This window comes from Pelophylax lessonae, assembly GCF_965119305.1.
Source record: "Pelophylax lessonae genome assembly, chromosome: 5".
In the NCBI taxonomy this organism is placed as follows: domain Eukaryota; kingdom Metazoa; phylum Chordata; class Amphibia; order Anura; family Ranidae; genus Pelophylax; species Pelophylax lessonae.
The window spans coordinates 510,520,729-510,539,203 of NC_138772.1; the positions used below are offsets into that span (position 1 = coordinate 510,520,729).

At 45.3% G+C, this 18,475-nt stretch overlaps 1 protein-coding gene across 10 annotated transcripts in view; it reads left to right on the plus strand.

Moving 5' to 3' along the window:
• Nucleotides 1-18,475, plus strand: part of ENPP2 (ectonucleotide pyrophosphatase/phosphodiesterase 2) — a 208,490-nt gene that overhangs the window by 36,188 nt on the left and 153,827 nt on the right. For 3 of the 10 annotated variants that reach the window (XM_082258218.1, XM_082258219.1, XM_082258217.1), the window contains exons 1-2: nt 6,748-6,978; nt 7,268-7,373. In XM_082258218.1, the coding sequence (XP_082114344.1) occupies nt 6,946-6,978; nt 7,268-7,373 (139 nt within the window). In that variant the 5' untranslated portion in view covers nt 6,748-6,945. Of the gene's footprint in view, nt 1-6,746; nt 6,979-7,267; nt 7,374-18,475 lie in introns of those variants that run through there. The other 7 variants (XM_082258216.1, XM_082258221.1, XM_082258220.1 and 4 more) reach the window with 4 other exon arrangements.

An 18,475-nucleotide genomic window follows, 5' to 3' on the forward strand; every position in this document is an offset into this window, starting at 1 on the left:
CTATGTAGTGTGTAGGATGGGTCTTTAAAGTGTTACTAAACCCATCCAGCTCACTTCTCTACCCTCTCATATTGGTAATCATCATTTTTCAACAAGTGACCACCCATACTATGAAGGAAGCAATACAGATACTAATGACTGTACAACTCCCAATACCTTGCTGAAAGCCCCGGGGTTCTTACCTCTACCTCAGATGTCTATGCTTGTCCACAACATACCACTTAACTTCTAGAGCCCTGAAGCTAGGAAATTCCCTCCATCACCTACATTCAGGTTCAGTATGCTTATCCATAGGTTTCATCTGAATTCCAACACATTGTGTGTGGTTACCCATCCCATTCTGTTCAGCTCGAGCAATGAATCATAGGGCGCAAAGCTTATATAGAGTTCTCCCCAATGACTTCCTTGTATTTTACAGCTGAAACTGAGAATTTATTTTAAGCTGATCTGTAAGCAGATGTAAAAAGACACAAGCTAATGCAGATTCATTAATGCATGGTAAGGGCCAATTTACATTTGTGAGGTCCGGCAATGCACATGTGTTAACATCATATTAAGTGCCGGTTCACACTGCAGCGGTACGACTTCGGGGGCGACCGGTGAAGTCACGGTGCCGGCATGACTTGCACGGACTTCATAAAATGAATGTCTATGTAGGTCGCTCCAGGTCGCCCCGAAGTAGTACAGGACCCATTTTCTAAGTCAGAGCGACTTGTGTAGCTCCTATTAGAACCGTTGCTGTACTACACTATGGGACGCGACGGTGCGTGACTTCTCAGGCTGACCAAGTCGCCTGACAAGTCGTACTAGTGTGAATGGAGACTAAAGCAAATCATTGGGATTCTAGTACACCAAAACATTCCAAAAATTGGACAAGTCCCAAAACTTTTGCTGCAATGCACTAATATGCAGTATGGCTGCCCTGTTGCTTAAAGGATACGTTCAACTTTTGTAATATGTTACGTACCACCCATATTCAGGGTGTAGCAAGTAGAATTTTACAGATGCACTGTCCTCCGCCCCTCCCGGATCCCCTGCTTTTGACAGCTAGCGAAAGATCTTCTCCCCCCCCCCCCCACCTCGCTTTCACAATCTGAAAAAAATAAAACGTGGGTGTGTGGGGCTCCGCCCGGCCGTGTAATTTATTTGCAGTACTCCTATGAGGCTTTATTCATTCACAGTATTCTGAGGCTGGTTTCACACGGGCTATCTTCATCGGGTCCGCCTGTCAGTTTTTACAGCTAGCAGAAGATCTATTCCCCCCCCCCCCCCGTCGCTGTCGCAATCTGAAAAAAAAGTGGCTGTTCGGGGCTCCGCCCACTTAATTCATTCACAGTATTCTATGAGGCTGGTTTCACACGGGCTGTCTGCATCAGGTCCGCCTGTCAGTTTTCACAGCTAGCAGAAGATCTTCCCCCCCCCCCCCCCCACTCGCTCTCACAATCTGAAAAAAAAAACGTGGCTGTGCGGGGCTCAGCCCTCCCGGCCGCTTCATTCATTCACAGTAATCTATGAGGCTGGTTTCAGGTCAGTTTTTCAGGCGGACCTGATCGGACCATCCATAGCTCTTTATGGAGCGGCAGATGTCAGCGGACATGCGTTCGCTGCCATCTGATCTGATCCTGTCCGCCAAAAACAGCGAAATGGATGACAGTCGGATAGAAAGGGACAGACGTTCCGTTTCCATGTGACGGCCCCATAGAGAACAGCTGTGTCCACTCTGCATTGCAGACACGGACCTGTCATCCACCTGCTCAGCAGGAAGATCCCCTACCTAGCAGACGATGTGGACTCCACAGAGAATGCCCTTGTGAAAGCAGCCTAAAGGGGAAAACTAAAAGTACTGACGACCTTTGCGGCTGTTGGCTTGTAGTTCTCAATGGACTGTGGAGCGCTCGGGTAGTCTAGTGATTTTTCCTATCAGTGTGTATCTGCATGCCCCTATGGAAGGTACAGGCAGACAGCTACACAGACAGTCTGTAGGCCCGTGGCATTACTCCAACGATCAGCAGATGCTCTACAGCAGGGTTTCTCAACCAGGGTTCTGTGGAACTCTAGGGTTCCTCCTAAGGTTGCTCGGGTTCCTTGAGCAATGGGCAATTTCTGCCTCTCCAATGACACCATTGTTCCTTTTAGATATCTGTAAGGGGGTAATTCTTCCCAATGATGGCAAGAGTAAGGAGCATTCTTCCCCCTGACTGTCGCACCAATGTGTCATGACGTTCCTCTGTGTTGAAAAGTTTGAGAGAGGCTGCTCTACAGGCTCCTAACAAAAAAATAATCAATTTACCAGCAATTTATTATTTATTTATTATTTATTTTTTTTTTTTCTTTTGTAAAGGTAAACTTCTCCTTTTTAAGCCGGCCATTGATGGATTGAAATTCAGATGGTTCAGCAGGGACTGGACACATTTCAGTCTGTCTATGGGCAGGGTGGTTGTACAGAAGTTTATCTCTTTATTGACTTCTGTACAACCAGCCTGTGGTAAACTTCGGCTCGATCAGAGCTGATGAGTGTATTCTGGCGGTGATGATGGCTTCCGATATCAGAATACAAAGGCTCAATGGAAGGGATTCCCCAATCCATAGCGAATGTGTGGATCGGGAAATTAGTTGATTTTTTTTTTTTTTTTTTCGTTCAGCCCGCTGGTTGAACAAAAAAATGAATCATGTATGGCCAGCCTTAGTGAGCACAGGAGGTCACTCATTAGCATGGGCACCATTCAGTATTCCCTGATTTATAAGGTGGAGAGGTAGGGTGGTATATAAGGGGGGGGGAGGTAGGGTGGTATATAAGGTGGGGAGGTAGGGTGGTATATAAGGTGGAGAGATAGGGTGGTATATAAATTAGGGTGGTAGGGTGGTATATAATGTGGAGAGGTAGGGTGGTATATAATGTGGAGAGGTAGGGTGGTATATAAGGTGAAGAGGTAGGGTGGTATATAAGGTGGAGAGGTAGGGTGGTATATAAGGTGGAGAGGTAGGGTGGTATATAAGGTGGATAGGTGGGGTGGTTTATAAGGTGGAGAGGTAGGGTGGAATATAAATTGGAGAGGTAGGGTGGTATATAAGGTGGAGAGGTAGGGTGGTATATAAGGTGGAGAGGTAGAGTGGTATATAAATTGGAGAGGTAGGGTGGTATATAAATTGGAGAGGTAGGGTGGTATATAAATTGGAGAGGTAGGGTGGTATATAAGGTGGAGAGGTAGGGTGGTATATAAATTGGAGAGGTAGGGTGGTATATAAATTGGAGAGGTAGGGTGGTATATAAATTGGAGAGGTAGGGTGGTATATAAATTGGAGAGGTAGGGTGGTATATAAATTGGAGAGGTAGGGTGGTATATAAATTGGAGAGGTAGAGTGGTATATAAGGGGGGGAGGTAGGGTGGTATATAAGGTGGAGAGGTAGGATGGTATATAAGGTGGAGAGGTAGGGTGGTATATAAGGTGGAGAGGAAGGGTGGTATATAAGGTGCAGAGGTAGGGTGGTATATAAATTGGAGAGGTTGGGTGGTATATAAGGTGGAGAGGTAGGTTGGTATATAAGGTGGAGAGGAAGGGTGGTATATAAGGTGCAGAGGTAGGGTGGTATATAAATTGGAGAGGTTGGGTGGTATATAAGGTGGAGAGGTTGGAGAGGTAGGGTGGTATATAAGGGGGAGAGGTAGAGTGGTATATAAGGGGGGGAGGTAGGGTGGTATATAAGGGGGGGAGGTAGGGTGGTATATAAGGTGGAGAGGTAGGGTGGTATATAAGGGGGGGAGGTAGGGTGGTATATAAGGTGGAGAGGTAGGGTGGTAATGTCACATTCTTCACCTTGCCTAATCATGCTTTGTGTTCAGTTAAATGCATCCGCACTCAGCAAGTGGTACTGCTGCCAAGTGTGACAGTGGTTTATATACACCCCCTTCTACTGCCTTTGCAGCTTAAAGCGGTATTATACCCAAAATAAAAAAAATTCATATATTGCAGCTTACCAATCCTTAGGTGTGGTGTCTGCATTCGTTTTCTCTTTTTAGCCTTGTTCCCCTCTGTTTTCACCTGGTGATCTGGCCAGTAACACACCTCCTGTATACTCTGGATGAAGCAGACACCTTTGGACAGCAAGATTGTCAGTCTGGGGGGAAGGGGAGTGTTAGATGTACTAGCAGATTTATATACACTAACAAATAAAGCCACATTCAGATATAACTTTATAAGCAATTACAGAAGTTGTTTTCCTTTTTGGGATAAAGGTTTTACATAAAAGCTGGTCATTTTAAGCACCCCCGCCAGTGTTATATGGTTTGTCTCATCCCTGTAAATACAAGAGAGCGTTTTCTGTTGAAAGACAACAGACTTACTTGCTGGATCACAAGATGAAAATAGAAGAAAGAATGCATAAGAAAGAAAACAAATGCAGCCATCACATCTAATCATGGGTGAGCTGCAGTATAATGTTTGTTTTTGGGCTTAATACTGCTTGGGGAGTAGGTGGGGGGCATTAAAGTGGTTGTAAATCTAAAAAAAGAAGCTGCACAGAAAAAACCTTCTGTGGTCTGCTCTCACCCCTGCCCCCCCTTATACTTACCTGTGCCAGATCTCAATCCAGTGATGTGCCTGAGAGCAGTGGCTCTCCCAGCTCTCTCTCTCCTGATTGGCTGAGAAATAGCAGTGGGAGCCATTGGTAAGCACACCCCCCCCCCCAACATTTTGAGAGATGAAGGAAGGACACCTATCGGCAAAAGTGTGTAGACATAGGACACACCCTCTTAAAGGAGCTTTATACAAAAAAAAGATTCAATAAACCCACAAGTGCTTCTTTACCATTACTATTCCTTTATACTGGCTTTTGAAACTTACAAATGCAGACATTTAGAAATTGGATGAAAGGTTTAGCATTGGGAAAACACTTTTTGAAAGATAAAAAGTGCATTTTATATACAACTATATGGATCCGACTAAAATGAGGAGAAAGGAGGGACTTTGTTCAGGGAAACTCCTTCAAAATCAAGGACAGTTGGGAGCTCTGGGTAAGTGGGACATTTTTGTTATATAACCACCTCCCGCCCGGCTCTATTGTTCTGGGATGATGTCATATGACGTTGCCCCACTCTCCCCGTGCTTGTGCGCCTGTGGGCAGCGCGCTGTGTCCCTGGGACACGGCGCATCCCTGATCTCTATAAAGAGCCAACGATGCAATCATAGCTGATCACATGTACACAAACAAATGCCGGTTATTGGCTTTCCTCTCCTCACACTTACAGCGCGTGAGGAGAGGAGAGCCGATCAGTGACATTTCCATCACAGAGACCTGTACAAATAATCTGGGCACTGATTATCAGTGCAGCCCAAACAGTGCCCATCAGTGATGCCAATCAGTGCTACATATCAGTGCTGCATATTAGTGCCTCCTCATCAGTGCCCTTCAGTGCCTTCTCATCAGTGCCTTCTCATCAGTGACCTTCAGTGCCTCCTCATCAGTGCCCTTCAGTGCCTTCTCATCAGTGCCTCCTCATCAGTGACCTTCAGTGCCTCCTCATCAGTGCCCTTCAGTGCCTTCTCATCAGTGCCTTCTCATCAGTGACCTTCAGTGCCTCCTCATCAGTGCCCTTCAGTGCCTTCTCATCAGTGCCCTTCAGTGCCTTCTCATCAGTGACCTTCAGTGCCTTCTCATCAGTGACCTTCAGTGCCTCCTCATCAGTGCCCTTCAGTGCCTTCTCATCAGTGCCCTTCAGTGCAATCTCATCAGTGCCCTTCAGTGCCTCCTCATCAGGGCCCTTCAGTGCAATCTCATCAGTGCCTCCTCATCAGTGCCCTTCAGTGCAATCTCATCAGTGCCCTTCAGTGCCTCCTTATCAGGGCCCATCAGTGCAGCCTATCAGTGTCCATCAGTGCCATCTCATCATTTCCCATCAGTGCCTTCTCATCAGTGTCCATCAGTGCCTTCTCATCAGTGCCCTTCAGTGCAATCTCATCAGTGCCCTTCAGGGCCTCCCCAGTGCCCTTCAGTGCCATCTAATCAGTGCCCATCAGTGCAGCCTATCAGTGTCCATCAGTGCAGCATCATCAGCGCACATCAGTAGAGGAGAAAAATGACTTATTTGCAAAATTTTGCAGAAACAGAAACTAAGAAACCTTTTTCCAAACTTTTCGTTCTTTTTTTGTTTTTTTTGGGGAAAAGGAAAAAAAAAAAAAAAAAACAAGTGGTGATTAAATATTACCAAAAGAAAACTCTACTTGTGTGAAAAAAAAGATAAAAATGTCCTATGGGTAGAGTGTTACATTACCGCGCAATTGTCATTCAAAGTGTGACAGCACTTAATTAATTAAAATCGCACTTTTACAATCACTTTAAAAACGCAGCTCAGCCCTGTGCGTTTTACCAACTTCCAACTACAAATCTAAACCAGGTGAGGAAGTAACATATCGCCTCCTCACTGCCGCTCAGACGTCCTCTTTTAAGCCATCCACCATGGATCACTTCTCAGAGGGGCTGCAAGGGTGTATACGCTGTATATAATATCGCTTTGTTTTATCCTTCTCCATCCAGCAGATGAATTCATCGCCCCCTATTTTATATTGCGCACATGTTTTTATAGCTGGCGGTGAAATTTGATTTTTTTTTTCCTCGGCTTGCCCCTACAAAGCACATTGACAGTCTGTGCTGGAGCATGTTTAAAGTAAAGGGTTATTGGCTAAGTGTGAGAGAAGTGTGTGTTCAGGGGGGGGGGAGTGTGGTGGTGGTGCTGCTGATTCTGTAGCCTCCTCCTGCACTCAGGGCTGGGATTTGTGAGTAAAACATGATGAAACCATCCTCTGGACAAATGAAATGAGCCTGTCAACTTCTCCAGGTGGGATTACTTGGAGCTAATAGACTCGGCTCCCACAGCCCTTCCAGCAGAAGATCTGAGAGCCAGGGAACAGGCGGATACCCAGCTAGGGGTGCAGTGGAGCCTCTGCACTATGATTCTGCCCAATGTCCTGCACTTATATCAGGTAGGAGGGGGGTTGGCACTTTATTCGGAACGCGGCGTCCTTTTGATTTCAGTAGTGTGCTTTTTTTTTTTTTTCAAATATCTTTTTTATTTAAAAACTTTTTCAAAGTGCAAACATATATTACTACATTCAAGCGCAATAGCCAAAAATGTACCTTGAATGAAAAAAGACGCTGCGAATAAGCAAAAAGCATGCTTTTTTTAATGCTCGCTTTTATATTTTTCCACTGACTCGGAAGCTGACATGGGTTTTAATTTTTCCAGAGTGACCCGTTTTCTTTCTTCTACAGGTAACCTATTGTATCACCTTTTTATTTGGAATACAAGTTTGCTTTGGATTTACGGCAAATCGATTGAAAAGGTCGGAATCGGAATGGGATGAAGGGATCGCGTCCGGTAAGTAAATAGTTACCCGTCCCATTTTATTGCGTTGAGAGATATGTATGTATGTGTGTATATACTGTATATATGTGTGTGTATGTGTGTATACTGTATATATGTGTGTGTGTATATACTGTGTGTGTATATATATATATATATATATATATATATATATATATATATATATATATATATATATATATATATATATATATATGTATGTATGTGTGTGTGTGTGCATATACTGTATATATGTGTGTGTGTGTGTGTGTATATATATATATATATAATATATATATAATCTGTGTGTATGTATGTATGTATATGTGTGTGTGTGTGTATATATATAATATATATTTATTTATTACTATTATTATTATTATTATTTTTTTTTTTTTTGGGTGTTTTTGTATTGTTACTGCATTGTATAAAGACTTGTTAGCCTCCCCCCCCCCCCCCCCCCCCCGTTCACACCTGAGCATATTTTGGTGATTTTTGAAGCGTTTTTGTGCTTTTTCAAAGCGTATTGTTTGTGTACTTATGTGTCAGGAATTGTTGTTTTGGCCAATGGAAAGCGCGTTCATCTGTGATATCCTATGTTAATGTCTCCCTTGTATCTTCTAGACCAGTTGGTTAGGTGTGAAAAAGCACAAAAAATTCTGGAGTTGAGCGTTTTTAGGTGTGTCTATGGGGGCAGAAATGTCAAATTAAAATATGTCCTTTTTGCGCAACAAGTGACACAGTGCTCAGGTGTGAATGGGCACCACTGAAGATACTGGAATTCTACCTGAAAAATGTGAGACAAAATGCTCAGGGGGGAAAGGGCACTATTGAATAGAATACGAATGGCACCAGGGCTGGGACAAGGGGTGGGCAGGAGGGACGGTTGCCCTGGGCACAATGGTTTATTGCAGGGATGGGGGGACACCTTGACCCTAAACCTAAGGGAAGGGGGGGGGGCGCTCTTTGGCATCCTTGCCCTGGGCGCTGGATGACCTTGTCCCGCCACTGAATGGCACTATTGAATAGAATAGGAATGGGCACTATTGAATAGAATAGGAATGGCACAAGGGCTGGGACAAGGGGTGGGCAGGAGGGACGGTTGCCCTGGGCACAATGGTTTATTGCAGGGATGGGGGGACACCTTGACCCTAAAACCTAAGGGAAGGGGGGGGGGCGCTGTTTGGCATCCTTGCCCTGGACGCTGGATGACCTTGTCCTGCCATTGAATAGCACTATTGAATAGAATAGGAATCAGCACTATTGAATAGAATAGGAATCTGCACTATTGAATAGAATAGGAATGGGCACTGTTGAATATAATAGGAATGGGCACTGTTGAATATAATAGGAATGGGCACTGTTGAATATAAAACAGAAATGGGCACTATTGAATAGGAATGGACACTGTTGAATATAATAGGAATGGGCACTGTTGAATATAATAGGAATGGGCACTGTTGAATAGAATAGGAATGGGCACTGTTGAATAGAATAGAAATGGGCACTATTGAATAGAATAGGAATGGGCACTGTTGAATAGAATAGAAATGGGCACTATTGAATAGAATAGGAATGGGCACTGTTGAATATAATAGAAATGGGCACTATTGAATAGAATAGGAATGGGCACTGTTGAATAGAATAGAAATGGGCACTGTTGAATAGAATAGGAATGTGCACTGTTGAATAGAATAGAAATGGGCACTATTGAATAGAATAGGAATGGGCACTGTTGAATAGAATAGAAATGGGCACTATTGAATAGAATAGGAATGGGCACTATTGAATAGAATAGGAATGGGCACCATTGAATAGAATAGGAATGGGCACCATTGAATAGAATGGTTTTTTTATGTTGCACTTAAGAAAGCTCAGGTGTATATAGGAGCTCAGCAAATTATTGTACAGTTGCTTTATGTGATTCACATCCAAAGCCGCCGTTGTGATCAGGAAATGTGTTCAATCTTCTTTCTTCCCTTTTTTTTTCTTTTTTACATGCCTGTTGTCCATTGTATGTTGGCTGTTATTTGGCTGCTTTAATTTTCATGTTCTGTCACATCCTATTTTTTCTGAGTCTCTTAATATTTCAGGGTATAAATGTGACCATATAGGAGAGCTAAGATAAGTCTGTGCATGTGGATTATTGTGATTACAGTAGGTGTAAACCCTGACTGGACGACATTTCATTTTCTAAAGCATTGTGCAGAATAAACAATTTATATTTTTGTGCCTTTAGCAAATATCACTTTTTTTTTTCTTTTTTCCTTTGTTGTATCTCCGTGCTGTGCAGAACATGTATGTAGATATGAAGTGGATGCAAAGCGGCTACAGCAGACCAGCAGCACTAATGCAGCAAAGAATTAAAAGGGGAAACAATACAGCAATCGTTTAATATGCAGTGCTTTTGCAAATGTCATCCAGTTGCAGTTTACATCTACATCAACACCTACAAATTACGACCCGCGGGCCACATCTGGCTAGCTACAATATTTTATCAGGTCTGCAGCTAGAGTGGTCAGTGGTGCATCCCTAATATGTGCTGAATTAGGATTAAGGGCAGCAGAGAATATAATTGGGGGGCTCTGATGGGCACTCTGATGTAAGGAGGGAAGCTGCAATGGGGACCCTGATGTAAGGAGGGGAGCTCTAATTGGGACCCTGATCTAAGGGAGGGGGCACCGATGGGGACCCTGATGTAAGGATGTAAGGGAGGGGGCACCAATGGGGACACTTATCTAAGGGAGGGGGCACCGATGTGGACCCTGATGTAAGGATGTAAGGGAGAGGGCACCGATGGGGACACTGATCTAAGGGAGAGGGCACCGATGGGGACACTGATCTAAGGGAGAGGGCACCGATGGGGACACTGATCTAAGGGAGAGGGCACCGATGGGGACACTGATCTAAGGGAGGGGGCACCGGTGGGGACCCTGATGTAAGGGAGGGGGTATCGATGGGGACCCTGATCTAAGGGGGGGCACCGGTGGGGATCCTGATGTAAGGCAGAGGGCACCGGTGGGGACTCTGATGTAAGGCAGAGGGCACCGGTGGGGACTCTGATGTAAGGGAGAGGGCATCAGTGGGGACCCTGATGTAAGGGAGGGGGCACCGGTGGGGACCCTGATGTAAGGATGTAAGGGAGGGGGCACCAATGGGGACACTGATCTAAGGGAGGGGGCACCGATGTGGACCCTGATCTAAGGGAGAGGGCACCGATGGGGACACTGATCTAAGGGAGAGGGCACCGATGTGGACCCTGATCTAAGGGAGAGGGCACCGATGGGGACACTGATCTAAGGGAGAGGGCACCGATGGGGACACTGATCTAAGGGAGGGGGCACCGGTGGGGACCCTGATGTAAGGGAGGGGGTATCAATGGGGACCCTGATCTAAGGGGGGGCACCGGTGGGGATGCTGATGTATGGCAGAGGGCACCGGTGGGGACTCTGATGTAAGGCAGAGGGCACCGGTGGGGACTCTGATGTAAGGGAGAGGGCATCAGTGGGGACCCTGATGTAAGGGAGGGGGCACCGGTGGGGACCCTGATGTAAGGATGTAAGGGAGGGGGCACCAATGGGGACACTGATCTAAGGGAGGGGGCACCGATGTGGACCCTGATCTAAGGGAGAGGGCACCGATGGGGACACTGATCTAAGGGAGAGGGCACCGATGTGGACCCTGATCTAAGGGAGAGGGCACCGATGGGGACACTGATCTAAGGGAGAGGGCACCGATGGGGACACTGATCTAAGGGAGGGGGCACCGGTGGGGACCCTGATGTAAGGGAGGGGGTATCGATGGGGACCCTGATCTAAGGGGGGGCACCGGTGGGGATGCTGATGTATGGCAGAGGGCACCGGTGGGGACTCTGATGTAAGGCAGAGGGCACCGGTGGGGACTCTGATGTAAGGGAGAGGGCATCAGTGGGGACCCTGATGTGAGGGAGGGGGCACCGGTGGGGACCCTGATGTAAGGGAGGGGGCACCGGTGGGGACACTGATATAAGGGAGAGGGCACCGGTGGGGACCCTGATGTAAGGGAGAGGGCACCGGTGGGGACCCTGATGTAAGGGAGGGGGCACCGGTGGGGACCCTGATGTAAGGGATAGGGCACCGGTGGGGACCCTGATGTAAGGGAGGGGGCACCGGTGGGGACCCTGATGTAAGGGAGGGGGCACCGATGGGGACCCTGATGTAAGGGATAGGACACCGATAGGGACCCTGGTCTAAGGGGGGGGGGGGCATCAGTGGGGACCCTGATGTAAGGGAGGGGGCACCGGTGGGGACCCTGATGTAAGGGAGGGGGTATCGATGTAAGGGGACTTTGATGGGGGACCCAGATGAAAGGGGGACTCTAATAGGAACCCTGATGTAAAGGGGAAGCTCTAAAGGGGATTTTTATTGGCCCAAAAATATTGGCAAAATAAACCTTTATATTGAAAAGATTGGAGACTCTACACATCTGCATATTGTGGGCAGGCATATTAAAGCTGACTGATCGAATGTGTGCTGAGTTACGGCATGGCTTTATGTGTCAAGGACAAAGTGTTGTCACCCTATAACAGAGGGTGTCTGAACAAAGATCTTAATGGCAGGGTTATCATATATATATATATATATATATATATATATATATATATATATAATTTTTTTTTTTTTTTTTTTTTAAATAAAAGCTTAAAAGATTATGTTTGACATTTTAAGGTATTGATATTTATTTTCGTTAGAGAAGTGTGAAAGATGACAGCTGACATTTGGGTCAGACATTTTGAATGGTACCCCAACATACTGAACCAGTACACCCCCATTGCATGGTAACAGTGTAGTGACTAATGTACATTGTGATTTGCTGCGATGGGGAAAGAAAAGCGCAAGTCCAATTGTCAAAGTCTGTTAGCAGCCAATTTAAATGAATGAGCTGCACTAAAGCAACGCAGGGTTAATGTGTGACATAGGGCATTAAAAAAAAAAAAAATAAAATTTGGTGTATGTTAACTCTTTGCACTCCAACACTATTGTATAGTCCACCTATAACTATAATTTTGTTGTGTACAGAGTTAGGACAATGTCAATATGAGAAATCGTTCAACACTATTATATTGTGTACTGACCCACTATGTGCAAGATGAGTGAGTTGGCGTCTTGGGTCTCTGAAGTATCTCAGTCTGACTTCTCTCACACTACACTCCTCTGAAATAAAAATTGCAGAGTAAAAGTTTCCAATACATTGTGGCAAGAAAACATTATAGTATACAATATTACTACTAAAGTGTATAATGCCTAAAGTGTACAATAATACCACTGTTATACTGTACAAAGCCACTACTACTATAGTGCATGATGCGCACAATGCTGCTGCTACTACAATGAGCAATGCTACTTCTGCTACAGTCTATGACAATGCTGCTGCTGCTACTACTATTATAATCTGCATTGCCGCTACTACTACTATTATAATGTAAAATGTTGCTACTACTTTAGATTATAATGCTACCACTACTAGAACGTAAAATTCTGCTGCTACTACTACAGTGTACAATGCTGCTACTACTATATTGTACCTTGTACAATACTACTACTGTAGTGTATACTACTACTACACAATGCTGCTGCTACTACTGTAGTGTATAATACTACTAGTGTACAATGCTGCTTCTACTACTACTACTACTACTAATAGTGTACAATGCTGCTGCTACTACTATATTGTACAATACTACTATTACTTTTAATACAACTACTAGTGTACAATGCTACTACTATAGTTGCTGACCGAATAAAAATGCTAGCTGCCTGGCTGTAAATGCTAATGTTTTGAGTTCAGTTCTTTAACCCATTTTCTGCCATCTGTTGGCTGTCAGAGGGAAGTGACATGACTGTGCGGCAGCCAAATCGCTTCTACACACCTCCATTATGTTGCCACCTCCACCCTGCCCACCCCCACAGTGTTTCCTGGACTCCACGCACTACTATGCCCCCCCCCCCACCTTGCCCACCTTTTGCAGTGCTTCCTGGACTCTGCACTACTAGCTACCAGCGTGCCCCCTTTCAATGCAGAGTGACCAGCGTGCCCCCTTTCAATGCAGAGTGACCAACCCCTTTCAATGCAGAGTGTCCAGCGTGCCCCCTTTCAATGCACAGTGTCCAGCGTGCCCCCTTTCAATGCACAGTGACCAGCGTGCCCCCTTTCAATGCAGTGACCAGCGTACATGCCCCCTTCAATGCAGTGACCAGGGTACATGTCCCCTTTAAATGCAGTGACTAGGGTACATGTCCCCTTTAAATGCAGTGACCAGGGTACATGTCCCCTTTCAATGCAGTGACCAGCGTACATGCCCTCTTTCAATGCAGTGACCAGCGTACATGTCCCCAATGCAGTGACCAGCGTACATGCCCCCAATGCAGTGTCCAGCATACATTCCCCCAATGCAGAGATCAGCGTGCATGCCCCCTTACTTACCTGGAGCAGCAGCGGCGGCAAGCGGCTTCTGATCAGTCTTTTGGCGTTGGCTTCTCCTTGGTCCCGGCGGCGCGTCTCCTCCAGTCCTCCCGCCTCCTCCTCGGCCAATGGCATGGGGTTTGCCTTGCGGCCAATTAGGAAGCGCGTATCGGACAAGCTTCCTGATTGGCCAGGAGGAGGATCGGTGTGACAATATCAAATTTTCATTCGCTATTGTCACACAATGGGTGGGCTCGGGACGCACTGCTCTGCGCCCCGGGTCCACCCTTTGCATCGCCCTATTAAAGCCTCTGGCTCTAATCGGGTGATGCCAAAAAAAAAAAAAAAAGCCCCATTGAACTCCATGCAGATTAGGGGGCCGGCGCATGGATGGGGGGGTGGTGCCCCTGTGCCCTCAGTACACCGGCGGCCGCCACTGCTCACAGGAGTGATCGCGCTTTCACTCCTGTAACAAAGAGCAGCTGCCGACAGGATTAGGCTTTCTCCACCCTCCAGCCAGCAGGGGGCAATAGACATCCTGCAGACTGTCCTTCCTCTCTACCCTTATCATGTGAATGGAGAGAAGAAGAAAATACCTGCATTCCAGGAGAGCTGAGAGTACAAGTGGGGTGACAACTGATGTAAGGGGGTACTGTGATGGGGACACCTGATATAAAGGGGGACCTTGATAGGGACATCTGATGTAAAAGGGGACCCTAATAGGGACACTTGATGTAAAAGGGGACCCTAATAGGGACACTTGATGTAAAAGGGGACCCTGATGGGGACACCTGATGTAAAGGGGGACCCTTATGGGGACACTAGATTTAAAGGAGGACCCTGATGGGGACACCTGATGTAAAGGGGGACACCTGATGTAAAGGGGCACTCTGATGGGGACACCTGATGTATAGAGGGACCCTGATGGGGACACCTTTATGTAAAGGGGGATGCTGATGGGGACCCCTTATGTTAAGTGGTTTTATTTTCTTTTACTTGAAATGTGGATGTGATTGGCCTACTTTAATGTTTTATTAGAGAGATTTGGAACTTTTAGCAACCAGACCTCTGTGAATTTGAATGAATTCCCTCTTCCCTAGGTAGACATTTGTGTGCACAATTCCTGCAATACACAAACACACACACAGCTCTTTTACAGGTTTGCATTGGTGATGTTAACTCTCATTTGCACAACACACGGCTCACTTTTGCCGCTCATTCACCTGCAACAAAACACATAACAAAGTACCCAAATGTTTTAGTGCAGTGTGGTTTTTAAAATGGTTCTTTTGTGCATCCTTCACCTGTAGGGCAACCCATTGAAATTAATGGACTGCCCTAAAAGTGCTGTGCAAAAACACATTCACTCCATCACATCTGAAAAGGTGTGAATTTAGCCTTTTTCTCCATGCACCACTATTAGCCCCACCCCATTTCCCTAGGGGGGGGGGGGGGCGCAGATTACCATCTTCACCCGGGGCGCTGGATGACCTTGTCCCGGCACTAAATGGAAGTGAAAGGGAAAAGGAGCAGTTCGGGATACAGAAAAAAAGATAAAAGTAATGGATGTGCATGTATTATTTTTGAGAATAAGGACGTTTTTAGTGCAACGTTAGCATGGTGTATTATACACTGAATTCTAGTCATATAATTGAACAGATGTGATACATTAAAGGGGATACTTTATACATTCTTATTGAAGGAGACATTGAGGTTGATTTACTAAAACTGGAGTGCAAAATCTGGTGCAGCTCTGCATGGTGGCCAATCGGCTTCTAACTTCAGCTTGTTCATTTAATGGCTAAGTTCGCCTTTTGCTCACCGTTTTTTTTTTTTTTTCTAAATTCCAGTACAGTATAGCATTAGTGCCAGTTCATATTGGTGCAATGCGGGAACCCTGCGAAATCCACTGCGGGTTCCCGCATTGTAAAGGTAATGACACCCCCAGATTAGTTTGCATATTGCAGTGCGAACTGTCAATTCGGACAGGAAAGGGATCGCAAAGGTGTAAAAACTTCTACGATCCGATTCCGGTGCGGACCAAAAAAAAGGGACCTGCACGACTTTGGTCCAAATGTGATGCCTATTCAGTCATACAACCTTCATGGCTGAATTTGCATTGCACGGACAACGCATGTGATTTGCATAGCAGTGCACCAACATTGCTATGGTGTGAACCGACACTTAATGTACTTATTTTGCAAAAATAAAACATTTTGTTATTAATTCTACACAGGCTTACCTCACTCTCTTCATAGTTGTTTAAAAACACTGCTTGATTACTTCTGCCTTACTTCCTGGTCAGACTTTAGGTCATGACACAGGAAGGAGTTGACCAGCTGATCTCATTAGCACACACCCTCCATCTACTCTCAGCTAGTCAACTCCTTCCTGTGTCATGACCTAAAGTCTGACCAGGAAGTAAGGCAGAAGTAATCAAGAAGTGTTTTTAAACAGGTATGAAGAGAGAGAGAGGTAAGCCCGTGTAGAATTAATGGAAAGCAGTTTTATTTTTGCAAAATAAGTACATTAATGCTATACTGGTACATTGGGGAACTGCAGTTTAAAAAAAAAGGTGAACTTGGCCTTTAACCACTTAAGCCCCGGAAGATTTTACCCCCTTCCTGACCAGGGCCTATTTTGCGATTCGGCACTGCGTGAATTTAACGGACGATTGCGTGGTCGTGCCACGCTGTACCCAAATGAAATTGATGTGCTTTTTTTCCCCCCACAAACAGAGCTTTCTTTTGGTGGTATTTGATCACCTGTGCGATTTTTACTTTTTGCACTATAAACAAAAAGAGCGTAAATTTTGAAAAAATAACAACATTTTTCACATTTTTTTTTATATGAAATTCCCCCCAAAAAAAAAGTAAAAATCTAATTTTTTTAACATTTTCATGCTACATATGTTTGGTAAAAAAAAAATCGCAATAAGCGTATTTTGATTGGTTTGCGCAAAAGTTTGGTTTGCGCAAAAGTTATTGCCTTTACTAACTAAGGGAAAGATTTTTGTCATTTTTGGTGTTTTCTTTTTTTAACGAGTAATGGCGGCGATCTTCTTCTTTTTTTTTTTTTCGGGACTGCTACATTGCGGCGGACAGATCAGACCCTTGACTGACATTTTTGACACTTTTGGGGTTACCAGTGACATTACTACAGTAATCAGTGCTATACATATGCACTGTTACTGTAAAAATGACACTGGCAGGGAAGGGGTTAACTTTATTTGTGATCAAGGGGGTAAGTGTGTCCCTAGGGGCGTGCTTCTAACCGTAAAGGGGTGTGGCTAGTGGTGTAACAACAGAGACATACGATCCTACATAGCAGGACCGTATGATCTCTGTTCTTACACAGGGGAGAATGACAGGCGGCTTTGTTTACATTAGCCGCCTACCTTTCTCCCTCTCCACGGGGAGATCGCGAGTGACCGGCGGACATCGGGTCCGCGGGTCACTCACGTGGACTGCTTGGGGAATGAGCGGGGGCGAGAGCGCGCCTCTGGCGGCGCGCGCTCGCCCCCTAGAGCCTCACAGGCGAGCGACGTAGTACTACGTCACTTTGCCTGTGAGGGGCTGACCGCCACCGTGAATAGTCGTGCGGCGGTCGGCAAACGGTTAAGGTTTGACAATAAAACCTGGATTGGTTTCTGTGCACTGCTGCGCCAAATTTTGCACTCTACATCAGACCTTTTCAACATAGAGGAACCCTTGAAATTACTTTCCGCTGCTAAAAATGACTATAGATGACTATATCTACAACTCATGATACATTAGTGTGATGGTCAATGAGAAGAATGCTCCTCACACTTGTGGTCAATGGGAAAAATGTCCCCCTTACAGATAAAAGCTAGCTAAAAAGATCAATGGTGTCAGAGGGAAGATCAGTGGTGCCAGGAAGGAACTTATCTGAGAGGCAGAAATTGCTCATTGCTCAAGGAACCCCGAGCAACCTCTGGAGGAACCCTAGGGTTACGCAGAACCCTGGTTGAGAAATGCTGCTCTTCATCATCAAGGTACACCCATTAGTAAAAGTGTATAGTTTTAGGACACACCCACTGCCATGCCCCTTTGAAAGAGAATTCTACAAAAATAATGATCAGTTAACTCAAATGCATTTTTTTTTTTTTTATCACTACTATTCCTTTATACTGGCTTTTGAAATTTTACAAATGCAGCAATTTATAAATTGAATTAAAGGTTTAGCACTGGGAAAAGTTCCTTTTAGAGCAGACTATAGATCAGATCAAAATGAGATATTGATATATAGATCAGACCAAAATGAGGGACAACTGAGGAGCAACAAGGGACAGAGGGACTTTATTCCAAATCAGGGACAGTTGGGTTGGGAGCTATGCTGGTGACCATTGCCACCAAGACAAAGTGAGGGGAAATCCAACTCTTTATAGATGTCACAAGAACAGGAGGTAAGGGCAAACCTTCCAATGGGGACACCTGTTCCAGTGACAACTTTCCAGGAAGCATATACCAATCATTTTGGGAGATTTCCACTAACTTTCTTTCGTGTTTCTTCAACAAATGGTGAAGGGAAATCTCCCGAAATGTACACAGACCTCTAAAACTAACCTGATGGATTTTAACCCTTTCCAATTCTTAGCCTATTTCTGCCTCCCATGGCTTACTTTTGGCCCATCACAGTGCTGGCAGGCCTGGCTA